Consider the following 24877-nt stretch of genomic DNA (forward strand, 5'->3'; position numbering starts at 1 on the left):
CAGATAACGCCAGCCACTAACAAGCACACCAAGCACGCACCCCTCTCTTTATTGCCTGAAAAGACTGCAACAAGTAAAACATACCGTATAAACTGGTATATTGGCCGAGCTTTTCCAAAAAAATCCGCACAAAAGTCACCCCTCGTCGTATATAGTGGTCACTGGCAGAATGTAAACTGTTGTTTGGCAAGAAGGTGCAGGTGCAGTCTGGCAACAAAGTGCAAGCATTTACCGTATAATGCAGAATATAGGTCGAGATTTTTTACAGAGAAATTCGCCAAAAAGTCACCCCTCAACCTATATAGTGTTCACTGGTATAACTCTAGTTGTCATCTGGCAAAGGGGCAGCCCATTGAGCCCATCCAAATCACAAAGGCATCATGCCACCGACATCAACCAGACACACCGCCATCTTTGTTTTGTTGCTTCTCTCCAACCTGTCTCGCTATCAGTGAACATGTGTGGGCGATTTTCTTCTTGCTCAAAATAAGTTTAGGCACTTGGTGCCAGTTCCCCACAGCATTGAAGCTATTCCCCACAAACTAGAAGCTATTCAAAACCGTGCTGCCCGCTTTGTCACTGGTTCCTTCGGTAAAAATACCAGTGTTTCCGCAATAAAAAAGGCACTGTCTTGGGACTGTTTGCAAACTCGCCGCACAGTATGCCGCCTGCTATTCCTCAACCAGATAACTAACGGAAAAACAGGTATTAACCGCCAGACTTATCTGAAACCGCCCGATTACGTATCAAAAAGGAGAGACAACAGCAAAAAGATTAGAGAAATTCATTGCCGCACCTCCCTTTTTAAATCATCTTTTTTTCCACGCACAATTGGCGATTGGAATAAGCTTCCAGAAAACATTGTTTCCGCATCTGCCGTTACATTTGACACAGCTCTAAGGGATTATGTGCGTGGTGAAAGTGAAAAGAGCGTTTCTTGAATTGCCGCGATGGTGTTCCTGTCAGTTATTTGTATTGGTTTTTTTTTGTATTAGTATTTATTTTTAGATAATGTCGATTTTTTACGTCGTCTTTCGTCTTGTTTTCCTGTTCTTTTTTTTTTTCACGCACGTGTTGCCGTTTGATGTTGTACAATGCTCTTGTTGATTTGCTCTTGTACAATGGAAAATAATCTTGTACAATGCTCTTGTACAATGCTCTTGTTGTAGAATGCCTCTGTTGATTTTTATTCCTGTATATCACGAGATTCATGATTACATTTGTCCACTGAATTTTTTTCTTATGTATCTCCTACAACAATGCCCTCTGGGCGAATGTAGTAAGCTGAATAAATAAATAAATAAATAAATTTAAAAGAAAAGTTAGGGACTACTATGCCAAAGGCAACGCAACATGTCCGCCTCGTGCCAGTTCGACGTCACCATAAAAAGAGTTCGAGCTACTGGCGTAAGCTGAAAAGGCAGCACTCGGTACGCAACACTCGGAAGCCCTCGTTTCGTGGGTGCTGCTCTGTGCACCTGGGATTTAATTACAATGTGGCAATTTTCTGTCCAGGAGCATTGCGTGACGTCTCTACAAATGGATACCCCGAGACACTTGCTGGCCGCCTGCACAGACTGCACACGAGTGTCCCATGCTTTGCGCTCGCTTCACGATGACATGGTCTTGTGAGTGTTGAAGGAGTGCTGCATAAGCATGGACTGCACCGAGCACGACTTGCTGTGCGGGCGACAGCCAGCCAGAAGCAGTCGTCTGCCGACATTTCAAACAGCCCTAACGAGTAATCTGAGACAAAACAAGTTATAGCCTCGGTAAAACAATGTTATGTACCTTATGTACCTAATTATTTTTTTTTATTCTTTGGCTACGAGGTGAGGGGGTCGACCTAGATTCCGGCTCAGCCTATATTCCGCATTATACGGTAGTCGGCATCATAGAGGGAAGAAAAGCTCAGGGGTGGCCCTAACGTCACCTCTAATGAAGCGAGAAACACCATTTCCGGAGATCACCCTTTTTTGCACATGTTTCGTGCGCAGATGCAACCTCCCACGCCACTTTCTGCGCCCTGAGCACGAGGTCGCGGGTTCGATTCCCGGCCGCGGCGGCCGCTTTTCTGATGGAGGCTGAAAGCAAGAACGTCCATGTGTACAAGATTTCGGCGCACGTTAAAGATCCCCAGGTGGTCAAAATTAATCCAGAGCCCTCCACTACGGCGTGCCTCATCGCCTGTGTTGCGTCGGTGCGTTAAACCCTGCAATCATCATCATCATCATCAACTTTCTCCGCCTTCACTCACTCCCCTGAATTGGCTACCAGGTGGGCCGCACAGTGATGTAGGGCCTCGGTGGGCCGGCCTTCGGCGCTGTTGCTAGGACGTGGTTGCCTGTGCCATCCGATGAGCATGAAAAAAACCACCCGACTTCGTCCACACTCCTCCTAATACACCAGTGGTCACCGGGACTTCTCCCAAGCTTTCCTCTTTTCTATGGGCGGCGTAGTATGCTGCCATAGCCCTGTTTCTACAGACTGCTTTCTCTCTACCAGGCCTTTTGTATTTTGCTTTTCGCTTTTCTCAAACTTTCGGTTTTTACTCTTGTCATGTGTGTGTGTGGGTGGCCATGTTTGTGTACGTGCCTGCTCTGAGATGAGTGGCAGGACACCCGTTCACCGCTGCATTTAAAGTGAAAGCGACAGAGTTCACTAACGAGGACAAGAGTATGGCGGCCCAGTGCCTCAGAGAACAGTGTGCAATACTGTCAAAGCCAGAAAGAAAGTTGTCAACGTGTGACCCTCTGAACAGCTCATTCCGTGGACGTCGCGTAAAGCACCCCGAGTTTGAGAACAAAGTGGTGGACTTCACTTAGGAGCTTCGGGAGTGGGTAACTGTGTGTAAACGCTTAGCTCACACGGTCGTGGACGGCAAATTTGAAATTCCTGTCGCTGCGGGGGTCTCCTAGCCAACGCGTCAAGTAGCTCTTGGAACAATAAAAGCTCCCCCGTGCAGTGGAGTTTTTGTCATTTGCATCATCAGCTCTCATTTCAGTGGCCAGGTCGCGAATTTTCAGCATTTTACTGAACCCGAAACTCCACATATCTCGCAATTTTTAGCAGATTTTACCACTTCGAGTTAACGAGGCACTACTTTACATGTTAGTGTGAAGCTAGATAGTGCAAAGAAAGCACCAGGGTGACCCGATCCCCATTATGGGGCAACCCATTAGCCCTTTGATGCCCAAAACTTTATTATTTTGCTTAATTAAGCATGTGAGAAGTCATGTATGATGCAAAAGGACTTCCGACATCATAAATATGAAGTCAGAAAAAAATTTGGTTCATTAGGACAGACACTAGGACACACTGGACACTGGGAAACACTGGGCAGCGGCTGCCCATATATCACTTGAACAAGCGAGCTACATTGATCAGCATGGTTTATAGTTCAAGTGAAGACAATACGTAAATTTGTATTGCTACCATTTCTAATGGCAACGAAATTGCACAATTTCGGTTACCTGTCACTAGCCCATTGACCCACCCGGACTCGATGCGAGTTGACACGTGTAAACAATATTTTTTTTAGCAAACGGAAGTATGTGCTGCCCTTTCTTCTTTAATTTTTGAAGGTCCAAGATTCTTTGTCTGTCGATAGGTGATGTTAAATATGGAAAAAAAACAGAAAGTTCATGAGAAAAAAAATATTGTTTGAGTTGTTGCTCCTCAGCAACACTGGGCATCAAACGGTTAGGGTGACTCGATCCCCACCTCCCCCCCCCCGACACAGCGTGTTCAAGGAAAGGACACAGTGGAGAAGCGGGTCGCCCCCAGTGCCCTACTCACGCGTCCAGGTTCATGCCCGGCTGCAGGGCCAGGTAGACGAGCAGCACGCCGAAGATGAGCAGGTAGGTGCCGTAGTAGATGGCGTTCTCAATGAGCGCCCGCCGAAGCTTGCCCGCCACCGTGAACTCGCCCGCCGTCGAGTACGACTGCATCAGCGGCAGGATCAGCCTGCACACGCACGGCCCTCCTCCTCAGGAGAAGGAGGAGAAGAGAGGACTGCGAGGCTGCGAAGGAGCACTCGCGACAACAAAGCCAACTGGCTGCGTCCCGGCTCACTTCGCTGCAAACACCGTCAAAAGACGAGACAGTGTTCTGCAGCGCCTACCACGTAACCTATCTGGTTCCCCCGCCAATGAATGCAAAAGAGGTCTGCTCGATTCAATTCAATGTCATTGTGTTTGCACGGCTCTCGTGCCATCTCCTGGGACCTGCTGCCCTGTTGCGCTTGGAACAGCTCCCCCCTTGCTGCAAGGCAAGATTGCCGTATTTTCGCGCGTATAACCCGCCCCTGCTCATAACCTATGCCCCCACTTTAAGCCTGTCGGAAAAGAAAAAAAAAAATCCTCGCGTATTGCCCGCACATTTGATACAGGTTGGACTGCACCAAAGCTACTGCTCAAGCAACACATCACATACTATGTAGACAGAAAAGGCGCAAAATTCAGTTGTTAGAGTGCGCTTGTCCTTGTTTTTTCATCCTTGTCCTTGTATGTTTTGCGCAATCGCTGCCATGGAAGGCTTATTGTTACTGCGTAGGAGCTTCACAGCACAACGTGCATTGCCGTGAAGCTGCACTAAAAGATAAAACACCTGCGTATTACCAGCACCCCTACTTTGCCACTGAAATTTTTGCATTTTTGGTGTGGGTTATACGCGCGAAAATACGGTATTTGTGCCCATGCAGCCTCGGCCTTCACTGCTGCATCCACCCTCCCTACTGGTTGATGGGGGCTTCTTCACATTTCCAAGCACTGCATAAAGCTCATGAAACGAAGCATGCGCGGGTTCCAACTGATCTGCTCCTGTATTTATTATAGTACATGGAGCGGAAACCAAGACAGCTTACACTTGTTTGGTTTTACAGCACCTTCACAAGTGGGCACTCTCCCAGGATGTAACAGACCTTTGGTCAATCCCTCGAACAACGCACCCTCATCATCAGTACAGTTTCATTTCGCAGTTGCCTCAAAACTGCAAATTGGCAGTGAACAGACATGATTGTGCAATATGTGCAGTTGTGTACACACTGAATGCTACTTTGCAAAAGCCCCTCTATGTTGAGCATTAAGCATGATGCCTCGCTAAGCAGCCACTGCAAATGGTTTACTGTTCTTCATACCTACCTCAATCCATAGATGTCCTATATTCACTATATTGACTATCTGCCGCGGCGGCCGCTTTTCTGATGGAGGCGAAAAGCAAAAACGCCCGTGTGTACGAGATTTCGGCGCACGTTAAAGATCCTCAGGTGGTCAAAATTAACCCGGAGCCCTCCACTACGGAGCGCCTCATCGCCTGCGTTAGTGGGTGCATTAAACCCTACAATCAATCAATTATATTGACTATCTGATGGCCCAATGCTGCTACGGCACTAAAGTGTGTAGAGTGTTTATACTAACACCATGGGTTTTCTCGATAGCCACCTGCCTGCATTTACACGAACATTTTTTTTCTTTGTGCGAGTCTTTCTTTTCTCTCCCACAATGCCTCGCCCAAGCTTCCCTCTGCTCGCAAGTCTTTTTTCACACTAGCAGCTACAGTAAAGACTGTCACCTCAGCACGCACAGGCACCCCTTGAATCGACTGCCCCTACAAGACGTTAATTAAGTCACTGTGGGAGGGGCTCAGAGGCTAAGGAGTGGGGCTGCTGAGCCCAAGGACATTGTGGGTACGATCCTGGCCACGGTGCCTGCTTTTCAGATGGAAGCGAAGGGCAAAAACACCTTCCTGTTGAGATTCCTGCTCAGGTTCAACATCCCCAGGTGGTAGTAGAAATTAATCCGGAGCCCTCCACTACGGCGCGCCTCATAGCCCAAGTGTAGCTTCGGCGCATTGCGCCCCATAATGAATTTTAAGTGGAGACACGGCTCTTAAAACAGATTCTTTTAAAGGGACACTGAAATGAATTTGTCAAGCTCCCGTTTTTGCTTGCACTGCGTAAACTGGCTCAAATTAGCACACTTTTCATCGTTTTTACGATTGACAAATCGGTAATTATTTTACAAAGCGCGAAAGAAGAAAAACTACCATGCGCGGTTTGCGGCAGCCGCGCCAACTAAAGCTGTGACGTTAGGAGGAGCGGGCACCGTGATTGGACGATGCCCAAGGTGAGCAACCAAACAAGTTTCGGTTTCGGTTTCGGTTCTGTAAAACACAACCGGTGGCGTTGTTGGATGGGCATTCTCAATAACTCAGTAATCATCGTGCCGCGCTTCTGCCATGTTGTCAGCTGTAAAAATGCATAAAGATAAGCCTCCTAGGACGGCTTGGAATCGTAGCATTCACTAGCCGAAACCTACGCAGTGCATGAACGCCCTCCGCGTACCCGCAGACGCCCAAATGTCATGCACTTTTCCCCCATATTTGGGGCTTGCCTCCCTCATGCCTGTATCGTAAAAAGCGTGTTCGCACCAGGCCAAGGGTCTGTTGATTCTGGCCTGTGCCCACTGCCCGCAAGCAGTCGGTGCTTATGGCAACAGCACGCCAACGAGAACTCACTAGCGCGCCAGTGCCAGCCTGTGCGCGTTTTGTGAACTAGTTCGTGGAGCCATGAACGTTGCGGCCCCAAAAAAAGGTGAACTCAATATAGAAAACATCGGCGGAAAACGAAAAAGTTAACTTACAGAAAAAAAAAAGCACGTACCCGCGGGGATTCGAACTCCTGACTTGCAAAATACTTGCGGTGGCATATCTAGCGCCCCAAACCACTCGGCCACGGAGCGGGCTCCACTGGCCTTGGTAATATAGGGTATATATTGTACAACCAGTTTACACTTTTATTTAGTTTTGGCATTTCAAGCAGCTTAGGTGACTATTTGTTGTATTGCGCTCGTGCAGTAAGCGTCGCCTGAGTTTCCACAATAGCTCACGTCTTGCAATTGCATTTCGTAGACGGAAAAGCGTTCGCAGATGCGTAGTCGTGCTGCTGACCGCTGTGCTTGTTCGCCCAGCGCAAAAAAGTGCTTCCCGCACCCTAGTTTTACGCTGTACGGTAAAAATGTCAGTTGATTTTATTTCCTTAGTACCTATATTGACTTCGCTGACTCTTCTCCCACCTTCAAGAGGCCTTATATTTTCCTACTGGCGTACCAGTCAGCGAAGCGTCGCATGTGCGCTTGTGCAGCGCTTGTGTGAAGCCACCTTGACTTGGAGCTAGATACAGTGTACAAACTAACCAAGTAAAGAAAGGCAGATTCTACCATTCACAAACGTGTCCTGGCTTCGTTTCAACTGAGCGAACGAATTGCGACGACCCGTCGGCGGCCGGCGGACGAAACGCTGGGCCGACTGACTGTCTGAAGGTAGGGGAGCCGTGCAGTAGTGCAGCCAATTGCGAGCTTGGCTCCTCTCGACGCCACACGAAAACGCCGCAGAAAATGGGCGAGCGTAAAGAGAGGAGGACAGCATTTTCGAATTAATTTTTCTACTAAATAAAATCGCGTAAACACGCCCAGGGTGGTCGAAACATGGCCTGGGGACTCCGGACTACAATTTGCGCAAGTAATCCCGCAATGTTTACATATCACTTCAGTGTCCCTTTAATGTCTAAGTAAACTCTGGGAAACTTGTCAGTCTTGTTGCCTGTCCCCCACTGATTTCAAGTAGGACATTAATTTTTGAGTCAGTCAAATAGTTCCCAAGATTATGAGAGATAATTAGCCATCTTTTGAAGAACAATAGACAAAACAGTGTTAGTTATAAAACTGTAATCATTATATTTCCAATACTGTATATAAACCATGGTGAGTGCAATAAGAGAAGCGGTTTTTCGAGGCACCGCTTGGAAGTAATTTTACAGCTCATTAAACTACGGTGTTTGAAATGAGCAGTCAAAATGGCTCCTTGCCACTGCTGCCACCAAAGTTTAATTAATGAGCTGTAAAATTACTTCCGAGCGGTGCCTCAAAAAACTGCTTCTCTTATTGCATTCACCATGGTTTATATACAGTATTGGAAATATAATGATTACAGTTTTATGACTAACTTCTGTTCCTCCAAAGATGGCTAATTATCTCTAATTATCTTGGGAACTGACTGACTCAAAAAATAATGTCCTACTTGAAATCAGTGGGGGAAAAGCAACAATACTGACAAGTTTCCCATAGTTCACTTAAAAATTAAAAGACATTGTTTTAAGAGCCGTGTCCCCTCTTAAACAATAAGATGCCCACCACCGCACTCACCAAGTGAGGGCCTGTGACGTCCAGTAGACGACCCTCCAGAGGCTCTGCAGCACCCCCTCGGGCACAAAGCTCCAGGGACGCACGCACACGGCTGCATCGCACACAACACACAGGGGAGCAGAGGATGAGATGAAGATGAAGACTCCTCCAAACTCTATTCTGCACGCAGGGGGTCGCTACGGTATAGCACGGTACACGGGCACCCCCTTGCAATCCCCCCCCCCCCCCGATGTTCCCCAGTCCCCCTCTACTTCGCTTCACTGAGTGCACAAGACTACCATGCAGAGCTTTGGGATACTTTGCAGTACTTCCCCCGTCACGTGCAGCCATAGCTGTCGCAGGAATGTCATGGTCATCACCATCATCCTCATCACCATTCAGAGTGATGACATTCATCTTGTCAGGTGTCGTCCCAAGGCACTGTTCTCCCCTCCTGACTGCACAAGACAGCTATGTACAGTACAGTTGAACCCCTTTATAAGAGACACATACCAGGCAGCAGCTTCTGCCTCTTGCATGAGAGGTCTCTCGTAAGCAGGGTGCCATGTTTTTACTAACTGATCAACCCGTAGTTCAATGTGGGCACCGTACGACTGAAATAAGCACAAGGGAAGGCTACAGCGCGTTCCACAAGGCTTATTCTAATTTATTGTTTCACAGCGAGAATTAATGAAACAGCTCTGAATCTTTGTTTGCTTCATGACTGTATATACACTTGTTTTTTACAGCAGCGTCTACAAGCTTTCTCTTCTTTTTCAGTGTCTGCAGAAGATGAACCATAGATCATGTCGAGTTCACAAGCCTGATGAATAGCCAGAGCACACAGCTTCTTCCGCTGTGTTCCCTGGCTATTCATCATGCTTGCATGACTCGAGACCTGCGATGCTTCTTGACTGGGAGCTACATGATTGGGAGAACGCACTCTACACTCCCGGCATTCTTGGCCTGCACGGAAGCCACCATGCATGGTCGCGCTCGTACGCATGGTGGTAAGCTTCTGTATGTTACATTTCCACTGGCGTGGCTTGTCGTCGTCGTTTCATAGCAGACTGAACCACTGTGTGTTTGTTAAAGTTATAACAAATAGCAGCTGCGAGTGTCTGCCGTACCCTTTGCTTCCACAACAAACGTAACTGCAGTTAGTAGCTGGTGGCACTGCATCGGAAGTTAAAATGTCGGTTACAAGCGAGATTGAAGGCCAAATTTCAAGGATAACTTGTCCTTCATAACCAACTATCTTCCACATCCGATGCCAGTTATAAAAGAGGTCAATTTAATGGGAAAAATGGGGCAGCCATCCATGTGGGTGAATAGTGTCTCTTATAACCAATCGTCTCTTACATCCATGCCTCTTATAACGAGGTTCAACCGTATGAGAATGCCGCCTGAACTTCCCCCATTGCTGGAAGTCACAGCTGGGGTGGATCTGCCAACCCAATCATCATTAGACTGATAGCATCCACTGCAGAACGAAGGCTTCTACCGTAGACTTCCAGTCGCCACTGTCTCATGTGGTCACACGCCACTGTTTGTCTCCGAACGTTCCACACCTTATCCTAAAAGCGAGTTCCCCCCGTCATCAAGGCTTTACTGCACAACACGAGCCGCTACACTACAGTCGAACCTCAATATAACACAGTAGTATCGGGGCAGTGAATTACTTCACTATATCCGATGTTCGTTGTAAGCGTAAAGGTAAAAATCAGCTCCAATAAATCGGCAATCTGGCTCGCGCAACAATCCTAGATAAAAAACGCATTGTTCTAGGCTTCGAACCCAATATAAATGAGGTGATCCTTATCGGTCTCCTTGTGGCACTTCAAACTAAACAGACCAGAACGTGAGGACGTGAAATTGCAACGGAACAAAGTTCGTTCAGCAAAACAGGCCTGCGTTCTTATTTACTTGACGGAGGATGTGGCCTTCCTTCGCCAGGTGGCTTTTCACAGTCTGAGGGGGAATGAAGTTTTTCACAATGTCCACAACACAATAAAGGGCCCTGCAGCTTTTCAAGCTACTGAAAAATGGTTGTTTTGCCTTGCCTTTTCTTAAATTCCGCTTTTAATACGCTAACTGTCAAGTTTTGAGCCTCGCGGGAACCAAATATTTCTTCGTTATAGCCAATATAGCGCGGCTCTTTAAGTTTCGGTTTCGTTATAATAAAAAGAATAGGTGCCATCGAAATGAAGTGTGACCAAACAAACTTCATATTTAGTTTGCTATATCTGACAATTCGCTATATCAGTGTTCGCTGAGGTTCAACTGTATTAGTACAACAACACTGCCGCATAGAATCCCCAACCCTGCCCCCTTTGCAATGTTCCATTTTCTTGTGGGTACAAGCCCGGCATTTCCTGTGCACGCCCAGCGCCCTCTACTGCTTCGGCTGTAACAATCCTCCTGTTCTTTTATCCAAACACTAAAAGAGATCCGCTGTTCATAGAGATCATAGGGGTAGAATCATGGCTTTTAAAACGAACACCAGCTATGCTGCATTTTACTTCTTATTTAACCCCCGTGATTTTTTTTTGCTTGAGTGTAAAATATTCTCTTACCTTAATTCTATGCACTCTTTTCATGGATAAGAATGGTTTGGTATCTCTTGGGTTGGTTTAAGGGGAGACACTGCTCTTAAAAAAACTTTTTTAATTTTTGAGTAAACTCTGTGAAACTTGTCAGACTTGCTGCTTTTCCCCCACTGATTCTAAATATGGCATTATTTTTTTTGTTGGTCAATTAGGTCCCGAGATAATTACAGGTAATTAACCATTTTTGGAGGAACAATAGACAAAACTGTGTTGGTAAGAAAACTTTAATCTTTACATTTTCCAACACCATGAACACTGGTGAGTGCAATAAGACAATCAGTTCTTTTATGCGTCGCTTGGAACTAATTTTACAGCTCATTAAACCTTGGTGGCAACACTGGCAAGGAGCCATTTTGAGTGCCAACTTCAAACACTGAAGTTTAATGAGCTGTAAAATTAGTTCCAAGCGACGCATAAAAAAACTGATAGTCTTATTGCACTCACCAGGGTTCATAGAGTTGGAAAATGTAAAGATTACAGTTTTCTGACCAACACAGTTTTGTCTATTGTTCCTCCAAAAATGGTTAATTACCTCTAATTATCTCGGGACCTAATTGACCAACAAAAAAAATAATGCCATATTTAGAATCAGTGGGGGAAAAGCAGCAAGACTGATAAGTTTCACAGAGTTTACTTAAAAATTAAAAGAAATAGTTTTAAGAGGGGTGTCCCCCCTTAAAGGCAGAGTGCAGCATTTCAAAGTGTTTAATTGACGTTCTGTATCGCGCCGGAAGTGCCAGGCTCGTACCTACCTTGTAACGGAACATTGCGCCCAACTTCAGCGTTCTGCAGATAAGGAACGCCAGTTCCCGTGCGCACTGGCCCCCGAACACTTAGTGCAACACACTTTGCAACGCAACTCACAGTGCACTGGTGCTGCTGTAGTGGTTGTGGTAGTGGTGACGTTGGTGTCGTTACCGCCCGAGGTCCCATTGGCCTCGGAAGCCGACCAATCGTCAATGGGCTGTTCATCGTACAAGCACTGCCGGTAGGCCGTCTGCATCGCAATGAGATCAACCACAGCAACACCCAATAAGTCGGCGATTGTGTGAAAGCATTGGCTAGCCAATGCAGCTTCACAAGTTAGCTGCTTAACAGGCCTGCCCAACAGTAGGATCTTTGTAGCTTACAACTGCACCGCGTTGATTCGATCAGCTTAAAAAGGAGCTACATGCCGAAAATTGTTCAAATATTCACCCTAAGTATCCTGGTAACAATGTAGTGGTTGCAAATCATTACATCATCTACATTGCGAATCGCTATGATGTAGTGGTTGAGAAAGCATTAGCGTCTAATAGCCAAAAGTTCCCTCTTATTATCATCATCATTTTCTTTCCCCTTTGTTTCGTTCTTCTCTCAATTACTACAACTCGCCACATATTCACGTACACATTGCTGAGCAAACAAGACATTTACAGGGTGCATTTTTTGCTGCTTGCGTGATTGCTATATTTCCAGCATGCTCAAATTACTCGAGTACCGTATGCTTCAGTGAACACCTCAAAGATGCGTTTCAAGTCTGTTGTTAAATCGCACTTTAACTGAGCCCTTTACTCAGCAGAACTCGACGAGCGGAGGAGGTGTTAAAGGGGCCATGAAGACAAAATACAAGTTTGGTTTATTAGAAAGACTGCTTAGTCCCGATAACAATGACACCAATATCATCGCAATCTTCGAACAAATAACGGAGATATTGAAGAAAACGTGTGAAGCAGTCGCGACCCCCTAGCCAATTTCCCGCAACTTTTCTATGACGACACGGAACCTTGTTTGTGTGATTGGCGGCCCCCTAACTGTCCTGTCGCGACGACACATGACTGGACGTCTGTAATGGGGCCTCTAGTTCCATTTGACCGCATCACTTGAATGCTAACGTGCAGTTAACGCACTGAAAATTATGTTATATTGTTGGCCCGTATGACGTTGTTCTTGCTCATAACACGTCACTGTGGCGCAAAATTTGAAAGTTTTTAAATACTTCTTGCTTTTTTTCGTTAAAAAAACATCTTTCGTGGCTCTAATGGAGCTGAATGAGATACTGAATCCTGGTTCTTTCAAATTAAACGAAGTTGTATTTTCTCTTCATGGCTCCTTTAAGGACGCAAAGTCGGCTCGCATACCAGAGACCTTTGGTTTTAAGGGGGGACACTGGTCTTAAAAACACCCTCTTTTAATTTTCAAGTAAACTTTGTGAAACTTGTCAGGTTTGCTGCTTTTTTCCCACTGATTTCGGATGTGCCATTATTTTTGCAGCTGGTCAATTAGTTCGCATGATAATTAGAGATGATTGGCCATTTCTGGTCAAACAATACAATAGACAGGACAGTGCTGGTCGTAAAACAGTAATCTCTATATTTTCCAATGCTATGAACCCTGGTGAGTGCAATAATCAAAGCAATTTTTTGATGCATTGCTTGGAACTAACTTTACAGCTCATTAAACTTTGCTGTTTGAAATGGGGACTCAGAATGGTTCCTTGCCACTGGTGCCACCAAAGTTTAATGAGCTGTAAAATTAGTTCCAAGCAATGCATCAAAAAACTGCTTCGATTATTGCACTCACCAGGGTTCATAGCATTGGAAAATATAGAGATTAGAGTTTTACGGCCAGCACTGCAGTCTTGTCTATTATTTGACCAGAAACGGCTAATCATCTCTAATTATCATGGGAACTAATTGACCAGCTGAAAAAATAATGTCATATTCGAAATCCATGGGAAGAAAGCAGCAAGGCTGACAAGTTTCACAAAGTTTACTTGAAAATAAATGAAGTTGTTTTAAGACCAGTGCCCGCCCTTAATTCCACTGGTAATTAAATTTATCCCACTTTCTTTCAAAGCCGATTGGCTTGCTTATTACACTTTCAGCTGTTGGCCATATTGTGTGCCACTTGTTGAAACTTTATTATTGTGAGGACAATGAAGTGAGCGCAGATGTGGGTAGAAGAGAACGATAATGAACGATAGTGGCGATTGGATGTGCTTCGTCTGTAAAATATGACAAAGCTTGAGCGGTATGGCTCTCAAGGAACTTTTCCGACTCTCCTCAAATCTTATTTACAATTTCGTCGTCAACAAGTAAAAATTACAAAATTCACATCTGAAATGAAGTCTACAAACGCTGCAGTACCACAAGGCAGTATCCTCGGGCCATTGCTATTCAATCTGTACATTAACGACGTCCTAAATATTGATAATGACACCAAGTTTATAATTTACGCAGATGACACCAGCATTTTTTTTACTGACAAAAACATTCCAAAATTAATAAACAGAGCCAACCTTACCTGCTAAATGAACTTAATACCTGGAGCGCGGTAAACTCTCTAACAATAAACACAACTAAACCGAAGGCAGTTTTGTTTCGACCGCGACAGAAAAGCTTTCGGGATGAGGTTAATCTAAAACTCGGATCAAAAGCTATAGAAGTTGTGCCTGTTATTAGAAGCCTCGGTGTACACTTTGATGGACCCATGTCCTGGAAAAATCATGTAGAAACTGTCCTAAATAAGCTTGCCAGAATAGTCGGTATTTTATCTAGGCTACGATTCTTTGTCCCACAAAACATAAAGAGTATAATTCATACATCTCTTTTTTTATCGAAACTTAGCTATTGGTTCTTGGTGTTGGGAACAATGGCAAAAACTAACAAAACAAAGTTACACATGATTCAAAAGAAAGCAGTACGCACGACAGCAAATGTTTCCTATGACGCTCACACAGAGCCTAACTTCCGGCATTTACACCTGCATCCTGTACACGAATTTCACAACATCGTCCTTCTGAAACGATATCAGAACGGCGTAAAATACAATGATGGCTTTTTGACCCAGTTAGTTCTCCCAACTTACATTAAGAGAAAACGTGCGTGACTTACGTCTTAATGAGCTGTGGAAAATTCCACGAGCACAGATGAACTATGGTCGCCAGATGGTGTCTTATCAATTGCCTGTTTTGTTACCGCCTCGATTTGTTGAGCACTAACACCGCCTTGATTTGTTAGTGTTCAAATAATATGGCACATGAATTTACTGCCTGCAGTGTCACTCTGAAATTTTTCTTGGTGCCCAAGTGATTTGTTGCACGCTTGCGCTTGCGGGGTTGTTTTATTTTTGCATTTCTCTGTATTTCACTGCAACATATTCTTCTTTTGAGAAAGAGCTCGTTTTTGAGGGGCTCTGGGTTTTTTTTCATGCTATAGCATTATCGCATTTTGCTTTGGTGAAATGGTGACTTCCTGGATGTGTTTTTTTTTTCTTTTGCTAGTTTGTTTTTGGTGCACAAATGAAACTTGAAGACTGTAAGCAATTTTTACCTGTACAATCGATTTGTCTTTTAGCACGTGCTGCTATATGTCCAAATATACTGACTGTATGTTATTGTTAAAGGAGAGAGAGAGAAGGCTCTTTATTGAAAAAGCAGAGAGTTTTGCCGGTGTTTGTGATCACCTACATGCTTCTCTGCTAGGGGTCGGGGATGTAGGGAGAACAGGCCCTAGAGAGAGGTGGGCAGAAAAGAAAAAAAAAAAGAGAGAGGAAAAAAAACGAAGAAGCAAAAAAAAAAAAAAAACACTGGCGTGGTTTGGCGGGCGTGGCGGACAATTTTTTAGATTGTGTTACAGAATTTACAATTTTGAAATGTGGCCAATGTCCTCCAAATATGAAAACAAACTTTTTAGGGCCTGACGCTGCTTCGATGGGCTAGTCCATGGTCCTAAGATGGTCTTCAAAGTTACCGGCCCTTGATCTAGGCGTTCAATATCTTCAAAAAAACGGGATCTTGGTGCCAAGTAGGCCACACATTCTAATAAGATATGTTCGACGGTTTCTATGGAAGAACAGTTATCGCAGTACGGGTTGGTCGTCAGTCCGAGGCGAAAGAGGTAACTGTTGGTGTAGGCCGAGTTCAGTCGTAGACGATATAATGTCTCCAGCCTACGAGGAAGCTCTCTTGGAAGTTTTGATGTCAAATCAGGGTCAATCGCGTGCAAAAATACTTCATTATTGGGTTCGTTGCTGCGCCATAGCCGGTTTCTTTCACTTATTGCAAAGCGATGGGCCATGGTGGAAGCGTCTGTTTTTGTAAAGTACACTTTGCGGTATTTGCGGTGGTTAAGGCCCATACGGGCCGCTTCATCGGTTTTTGGTTTCCAGTAATACCATTGTGGCCAGGTATCCATTGCCATTTTATAGTGTGTCCAGCAATGCAAGCGAGGTGGTGAAGGTAGGAGATATCGGCGGCTGCGGTATGGTGAGGGGAAGACCTGCTCCTCCTTGACAGAATTTGCAGAGCTGCCTTGGAGTCTGTAAAGATACTCCACTGACGCGGCTGGTGGCGTAAGACGTAAACAATCGCTTCTTTAAGGGCATATAGCTCAGCCGCTGTAGATGATGTTGGTCGCTCCAGACGAAATGAAAACATTTCACCCGTAAGTGGCACGTACATTCCAGATGAAGAGCTTTGCGGGGATGACGATCCGTCCGTAAATATGTGTGTTCTAGCCGAATGCATTTTATACATGTATTCTAGCACAATATGTAGTAGTTAAAGGGGCACAGTCCTTGTCAAGCCTTAGTCACTTTTTGTCTGTGTTCCCTTCAGTGTCATTTCAAAACTGGAAATAAAAAATGGCTTGATCTGAAAAAGAAATGGCAGCATCTCCACTCCGTGGATGATGGCGAGGGTGCGGAGTACGGGGACTCGAAATGACATCCAAGTTGCGCCCCAAGTGACATCCGATTTGCGCCCCGACCATCATTCGATTTAAGCTGTCAGTTGCACCTTGATTATTCCCTAAATGAAACTGCAACTCACGGCTCAAATCGAATTTTGCTTGATTTTCGCTTGGTGGTGGTGTGTGCACAGATGGACGCGGACGGACATTGGGAGGTCCTAAGGTACTCCGCACCATTACAGGTGAGGGAGTAAGCCGTTTGACTCTCGGGTACTAACTCACGGTCGTAGCCCAATGGGTACAACAACTGACACTAACTCTGTCTGGTCTACCAGACACAGGCTCGAATCCTGCCGGTGCCTGGGTGTTTTTTTGCGATTGTAAATACTATGCGCACGGACACGGACAGACATTGTGCTGTCCTAAGGTACTCCGCACCTAAAAAACAAAGGCTAACTACACTTCTATTCCATTACTGAAAGCACTGTAATTGCGACATTGCCACTGTGCCAGGGACGTCGCAATTTCGACCCACAGAGTCACCACGTAAAGTCTTTGCACTACAAAGGAGGGAGAGGCTCGCACCGTGGAGACGTCCAGGGGGAGGATGAAGATGATGGTGAAGGAGAAGTACCAGGCCACGAAAACGCTCACGGTGACCAGCAGCGGGTGCTGGCTGAAGTTGCCGTACCGGTGCAGCAGCACCGCGGCCAGCACGAAGGTGAAGCACACCTCCGACACCAGGGGGCCCACCACCATGGCCGCCCGCCCCCTGCACACCAGATCGCATTCACCGGTCTCCCAAAGACCTGCTCCCTATGCTGTAGCAACCGCTCAAGCCAGCAGCAGCTTCCTTAACAGTGCCACAATGGCATAAGCAGCAGTGTAGTCCCTTTCCAGATCTCTCAAATCTTCAACCCCTAAGCATGCTATGTCCAAAGCATTGAGTTTAATGGAAATGCCAAACATTCTGGTATAGCATGCTCAAAGCATTAAGTTAAACACAGACACTTTTTACCCTCAAAATTTCTTCTTTTCTTTTTCACAATTTGAGAGTTTATTGCGCCAAAGCTACACGTACACTGCAAGGAGCGCTGCAGTGGAGGGCTCCAGCTTAATTTTGACCATTTGGGGATCTTTGATGCCCGCTGAAATCTCGATACAAGGGCATTTTTATATTTCCTTATGAAGTGCACACTAGTTCCAAGCGAAGGTCCAACTCTTTTCAGTACTTGTAAAGTACGCAATGCTCATAATGCTTCAAACATGCCAAGTCAATATCATGCAACAGTTTGCATTTCTTACGCTCTCCTTGTGAAACTCGAGGCTTTTCCCAGTTGAGGCTACCACAAAGAAGAAATAGAAGTTTGGGTATTTGAAAAGTCGTCCCATCGGAGTAACAATTGTGCCCACTTTTACTCAAGCTTCGAAACCCGCCAGAATAACGCTCATGTTGATTTTAAATCAAACTTCACCACAATTACGCAAGGTAATACAGAAGTCAAACAAATGAGTAGTGACTCACTAGCCATTTTCTCGCACCACCCCATCGAAATCGCAGAAACTGGTCTGACTGGTGGCCATCGCCTAAAACTGCCGCCAACCCAAAGTAGTTTGCTTGCACTGTTTTAATGCTAGCATGAAGTTAAATACCTAATTACTGTGTTTTTATACCTTTCAATGACGTCAATAACGGAGAATAATTCTTGATTGGGTTCTCCAGGGCAATCACAAATTATGACGGCATCCTTGGTCAACTCTGAACAGCTTCTAGGTTCACGATAAGCTCAAGGTGGAGAAATTTGTTTAATGCCCCGTGAGACAGCAAAACAACCAGGCTGAAAGCACTGCCTAGAATACAGTGGCACATCAAGACTTTTCACAGGTGCTACGGCACTGTCCTCTGCCCATGTCAAAAGTTTTCTCGCGCATGCTAATAATATTTCCCTCTCCCAATAACATTCTTCCTCGTGTTCTCTGCTTCGTATTTCTGCTTGTCACTTCCTAACCCACTTCTTCGCGTGCAGTAACTAGCCCCCTTATCTACAGTTGTCACGAGTTGAGTCTGCGGAATTGTCTCATTAACGCAATATTATTCCAAATCTCTGGTGCTTTCAAGTCACACGGCTGCGGCTTGACAAATAATTACTGGCGAAGCCCAGCAAAAAACTACAAACTCGTAGCTCAATCGCAAGAAAACTTCCACATTCTTAGCAGGGTACGACTCAGATCTTAGCTTTGTGACTTGGGTATTTCTTTTCATTCGCGTGTCAAAATGTACTGTGATCTAGGTCCGAAAACAACACGTTTAATAATGAATAAAATTCGTTTGAAACCTTCATAACCAGTAAGTTTCTGTTTTCGGTTGTTTATATCTCCTCCCACAAATCTGATGACGCACACAGTTTCGTGGCTTGCACAGAGCGTTAACATTCGGCTTGATCAGAACGTTCCGACTCCCTCGTTCAACTGTGCACTGCCAAATGACCCGAACCGCCGAATATTCGATCTTTAAGAACGCCGGATCAAAAACTGCTATTTGCAGAAACAGCTATTTGAAAAGTTGCTAAAAAGCAATTAGCTTCACTTTTAAGTGGCCATGTGTGAGCGTTCCGATCGCAAAGTTGACTGATTTCGCAAAGGATGCCGCCGGCCGATCACTCCCATACGCCTCCGTAGTGATGTAGCACGGGCCACGAACATCTCGCAGAAAGCTCGCAATTTGCATCCCTTTCCTCGCCTGAACTACATCGTGACATCGTCTGCTGACAGGCTAAACGAAGGCACAGACGCACCTGAGATAAGCAGCTGGCAGACGATACGCACGAGAGAGCCGCCTGCGGGCAGCAGACCGCAGTGGAAAGCGCTGCTCCGCTCACGGAGGACCCGGAACTTTGCTCTTGCCGTCAAAGCTCGAAAATGAGGCCATCATTTCCCTCGTATGCGATCGCGATGTTCCCGTGCTGCACAACCGTTGGAAGAGAACACGGCAGATCAAAATTTGCACGATTCACCGAGACGACATGGCACCCTGCGTTTCGGCGTGTGTGCTTCCCTGCGACACAAGTGCAGTGTTGCCGACTGACTAGTCCGAAATACCGTCGAAGTTGGTGGAATTCGATAACCGTTTTTGACGTCACCAGCAATTCGAGAATTTAGCCGTTGTTTCGGTGTTACTTCACGATACTATAACGAATGCATAACCTAAAAAACTGGGTCTTTGACTTAGTTGAGCGAGGAGAGATAAAACGTCGCCTTTCTCATTTCATTGGCATGTTATCAAGCAATCAGTCACACCTCGACCTCTCGTTTAGGCTCCATTCACCACATACAGTGATTTAGCCACCCGGATACATTGTTTATCCACGGCCTGGGTTGTATTCCCGCCCGAGGTCGGCCATGTGCTCGCAGCGTGCGGATGATTTTTGCTCCCTCGTAAGGATCAACGCCACCCACTTAATGAATATGCAAATATGCTTGCGCATTATTTGAACACTCGCTGCAGCCTCCCACACCCCACACTGGCGCATTATTAGAAAACAGGCTCTTAGCGGAGACTTCAGACAAACATGGCCTACTCCCATCCACACGCCTCTACGGTCCACTAGTCAACACAACTTCATTTTCCCTACCCAACAGCTTTCTCTATGTGCTCGATGTTCCCAGCCTGGCTCGCTATGCCACATAGTATGGGCATTTGCCAACACACCTGAGATTACCCCTACTCCCCAGCCCCTTACACCAAGACGGGCCGGTCCCTCCTCTGGAGAGTCGAAAGCCTCCTCGAGGGAAAGCGCTCAGACGCCATGGTCGATTGTCACCAGGATTCTACCATTGCATCCACATTTAGATTCGAACAACGCATGCATCCGTATCATGATCGGCACCAAGCACGAATCCAATATCTTCGGGAAAGTTCCGCCACCACCTAAGCACCGTTTGCGCCTACACTACCGGCGAAGACTTCTCTGACATATCACCGACGTTGTTGCGGACAACCAAGAGAATATAATGATGGTGTGCCTTAGTATCGCGGAGGCTGAAACTGGCGCCCTCCTGCTTGCTTTGCGACTGAGGGAGTGGTCCGGACGGAGCGTAGCGTATTCAATGCGAGCTTTTGAGAACATAGACGGACGGATTTAGAGGTGCTTATAACGTCACATCCTCCCAGCCAGGTTCACGAAACCCACAACACTTCGTGCCCGGGACACGAGGGGACAATAGGAAGCGAGCAGATGGACAGGTTGCGCGAAAATTTACACCGCGCGCCCTATCTGAAAATTCTTACGCTTCCCCTCCGATATACCGTTAATACACCTCGCCTATTGCAGACTCCGCCGTCGACCCTTCATCCTCCCTTACAGGGAGCTGAACAACGTCATTTCGGACGATGGAATATGTTCCTGCATAGGCCGCCCTTTGCACTAATTGTTCCCGCACAAGACGAGTGAACACTGTAATCGCTGCGGGCAACACTCCCTTCCTGCACACAACGAGGGAGTGCACGGCTATCTGAGCATTGGACGACACCACGAATAGTAGTAGTATGTTTGTGTTTAATGACACAAGGGTATCTGCGACCAAAGAGCGCCAAGATTCTGTTAGGTGCACGTCCTTCAATGTCAGGTTACGGCTAAAATGTGTATGAAATGAGCATGGGTATGGCACTGCCTAAAAAAAAACTGTAATATGGACACCACGAATACAACTCCCCATACTGAAGCATGCATGCACCCTTGACCTGTCCCTCCAGAGAGAGAGAGAGAGAGGACCCCCAATCATTCTCCCTAACAGTCGGTCGGGGTCCCTTAGGATGTCGCGACGGACAGGGAGAGACCGATGACTTGACGTTGAGCCCTTCTTTCTGGTTGAGTAGCAAGGAGTCCCACGATTCTATACGCATGTATCTGACTCGTTAATAGTGGTGAAACAGGGCGCGAAAAAAACCAGGACAGAAGGAAGAGGACAACAACACGAGCGCTGACTAACAACTGAAGTGTTTATTACACAAGGGAAAAATATATAAGAACGTGTGTGACCAAAACAATCTTGACATTATCTTACAAGTGCACAGATCAAGCAGTCATGCCACATCTGTCCAGAAAGTCTACTTCGCAGTCCAGTAGCGATATGGACGGGCAACTATAACACAATCTTTTGAATTCTTTTTTATATAAAAGGCTTCCGCTATCTCCCTTGTTCTCCTATCTTTGTGACACATCAAGACTGTAGTTTTATTAAGCAAAGGATAGCAGCCGCAACTTTTGCAGTGAGATGACAAATGTGACGTAGGCGTGCCCTTGAGGGTGTTTCGATGTTCGCGCAAGCGCTCATTGAGGCATCGCCCCGTTTGCCCGATGTACTTCCTTTTGCATTTCAAAGAAATGCAGTACACGACATTGGATCGGCATTCAACAAACTGAGCCTTGTGCTTAACACCACACCCCTTCCTTTGGGAAACACCTTTCCTGGATAGCTTCCCAGCAAACCACGCAAGTCCATAGGATATCCACAAATGGTCACAATATCCAATGTCATTTCAGGACATTCATGTGATGTCCATACAATGTTTCACCCAAGATCATCTGCTTGCGGACATCCATGCGATATCACTGCAGGTGTGTTAGTATAACATCATTACGCGATATTGCTAGGATGTCCACAAATTTACATTTTTCCTTACACTGAGAATTCGCATTCATAACGCGGTGTACATATGGGGCCCCAGCCACACAAAGTGTGTCTTAGTTTAAATTACCCCTCATCCCCGTCTTTCCTTAAGCTTTGAAATATTTTCTGGCCTGTTTCTAACTAAATATTTTAAATGAAGAGCGGGTAGTTATTTGATTTCGAATTCGAGCGAAATCTGGTTGCCTTTCTGTTTGATTCGGGAATTGAATTCTATATTTTAGGCTGCTTGATTTATGTGGATCCATGAAGAACAAGCGGGACTGCTGATTTTCTCATTTCTCATTTTCTCCGAGCACTGGTACGCAGCCTGCAGTACGGAACCAGTATGGAGCCCGCTGAGTAGGCAGGACTCTCGTCACCCAAGTTTGATGCTTTGGATGCGAGCAGGTGCATTGCATGATGCAACCCACGCGTCTGGGTGTTGTTTGTTTAGTTCTTGCGCGATGGAGTGGCGGGCCTCGTCCAGTCTTGTAACGTCGGGGGAGATGAGGGTTACGGCCGCGTAATTTTGCAGCGTTTTACTGCATCGTGAATAGCCTCGTGGGGTAAGCAGTCGAAGGCTTTGCGAATGTCCAAAAGGACGACAAAGGCCACGGTTTTTGGTAGCCTTCGCGTTTTCTACTGCAGAGACAAGGTCAGCAATTGAATCCATGGCACTGCGCTGGCGGCAAAAACCCGTCTGCTGCTCAGGGTTCAAGTTGCAGATTCGCGCATACTGGTAATTCGAGGTGTGCGAGCGCCATGGATTCGAGAATTTTGGAGGCACGCTCGTGAGTGAAATAGGACGATAAGAGGAGAAAAGTTTGGGAGATTTGTTCTTTTTTAGGATGGGAGAGACAAGTTGGAGGCCAAATTGAGCAGGGAGGGTGCCGGAAGACCAGTGGAAGTTGCTAAGTCAAGATGGCGCGAGCGCTGCCTCTCCGCTACGTTTCTGATAGCCTGGTATGTGATACCGTCAGCTCCGGGCGCACTTTTCCTTTTTGCATTTTGAATGGCCCACACGAGCTCGGCCGCCATGAAAGGAGCTTCAAAAGCCGTGCTCGGGGGGAAGAAGGGAGCCGGCGCGCGCGGGGCATCAGATTCTTCGTTTTGGGCTGCGGCAGGGTTTGCACTGCCGCGTTTTTTCCACTTGCTACGGAGTGGGCGAGGAGGGGGTGTTTGTATGCCGGGGTCTCGGAGAGGGCGCGAAGCATGTGCCGTGCATTCGCCCCCCCCTTCTGAGCGCAACTTCTCCGTACTTGCTTGGCGTATCGTCTGACAAAAGCGGCGGCGGCGGCGGAGGAGGAGGACCGGAGGAAACCATCCTCGCCCTCTCCGACGGGGAGCGCTGGGTTCCCGTGGTTCCCGCGCTTTTCGGTTGCTCACTCACTCTTTGCTCGGCTGTTGTGACCACAATTGTCTCGTACTGAACTGCTCGAAGGACTTCGCGTCTCAAGAGACGGGAAATCGACGGTTGGTGTTCGGTTCCTGTCTTCGGCTGCACCACACGGTTCTCAGATCACCGATCGGCTTCACTTCAAGGACCCGGCCATATACTTCAATCTCTGTTCAAGGTATTTCTTCTGTTGCGATTGTGATGCTACTCGCGACTCCAAATTACTGCTTGGTATTTTCTTCCAGTTTTCCTTCTGAGACTGCCAGTGAATACATCACAAAAACTTCATCCCAGCCCCTTGATCAACGTCTCAAGTAGCAGGTAAGAAACTATCATAATATCAGCAATAAGCTGAAGCTAACCAAGATATATAAGACACTTTCTTGCAGGACAACTAGCGTTTTCTCCAGATTCTGCAATTCCAAGAAGGGTACCTAGCATTTCGTTCCTTTTCCCTTTCTTCAAATGTATATTCTGCCGCCGCTGCTGCGAAGTTTGCTGCCGTTCTTTCTGCTGAAAAAACAAGCTTTCTGGATCAAACACAAGATTTCAACTGGTGGCCCAACCTCTCAGAAGCAAATTTACAGAACACGTGAACGTGAATCCAAGCACGTGCCCTCTTTTGCGTAATATTTTAGCATGCAATATAGTAGACTAAATTTGCCTTTGCTTTTCCGGGCTGTTTCTTAGGTATTCTGGCAGCTCCTATTTTCTCTGGTGTTCTGTTTAACTTCATGATGACTTTTATTTAAAATCTTTTGTGGGTTTATTACATTTAAAATTTATTCTTTGCTTAAGTTTTCACGGCTTCAAGTTGAATCACATTGTTTATTTGGCACTGTTTTTATTCAAAAGCCGAAATCTTTGCTGTGTTTTTTATCTTGTCTCATTTTAGCTGCACAGTTGAGAAACGATTCATATATGCACGCCTATTGATGGTGAATTTGTATGTAAAGTATTTGACCCGCCCGGTTGATTGCAATTTTCTTTTAACCTGTCACTCTTTCAATAGGCAGAATGGTGTAAGCAGCTGTTTCAATAATAGCTATTTAACAAGCGTCTAACTGGTGCTCTTTTATTTTTTTTAATGTTTTCTAGGTCTTGGACTTCCAGCAAGGTTCCTCTGGTGGATATTGAAATGATTTTGAAATAAATACCATTTTTCTTTGCAATAAAAATTGGGGATGGTTCCATGTCACTAATAATAATATATAAATAGTTATATAATAATAGTATAAGGTCCTGAGAATGCCTCAACATGGCATCAAATGGACATTATATGATGTCGTCCGGACATCTGTGAAATGTCCGCAGAAAGTTTCCATGAATTTTAAGGACATCCTGTGGATA

At 45.9% G+C, this 24877-nt stretch overlaps 1 protein-coding gene across 2 annotated transcripts in view; it reads right to left on the reverse strand.

The window, feature by feature from the left end:
* LOC144158402 (G-protein coupled receptor-associated protein LMBRD2B) overlaps positions 1 to 19531 on the reverse strand; it is a 59706-nt gene extending 40175 nt beyond the window's left edge. For both annotated transcript variants that reach the window (XM_077689273.1, XM_077689272.1), the window contains exons 1-5: positions 19257 to 19531; positions 17047 to 17233; positions 11654 to 11786; positions 8202 to 8292; positions 3799 to 3966 (exon numbers count right to left, since the gene is read on the reverse strand). In XM_077689273.1, coding sequence (XP_077545399.1) covers positions 3799 to 3966; positions 8202 to 8292; positions 11654 to 11786; positions 17047 to 17220 — 566 coding nt within the window. In that variant the 5' untranslated portion in view covers positions 17221 to 17233; positions 19257 to 19531. The remainder of the gene's footprint in view (positions 1 to 3798; positions 3967 to 8201; positions 8293 to 11653; positions 11787 to 17046; positions 17234 to 19256) is intronic.
* Positions 19532 to 24877: the final 5346 nt, after the last annotated feature.

The sequence above is a fragment of the Haemaphysalis longicornis genome, unplaced genomic scaffold, assembly GCF_048455015.1.
Source record: "Haemaphysalis longicornis isolate Haplotype H1 unplaced genomic scaffold, Haemaphysalis longicornis Haplotype H1 scaffold_10, whole genome shotgun sequence".
NCBI classification, from domain to species: domain Eukaryota; kingdom Metazoa; phylum Arthropoda; class Arachnida; order Ixodida; family Ixodidae; genus Haemaphysalis; species Haemaphysalis longicornis.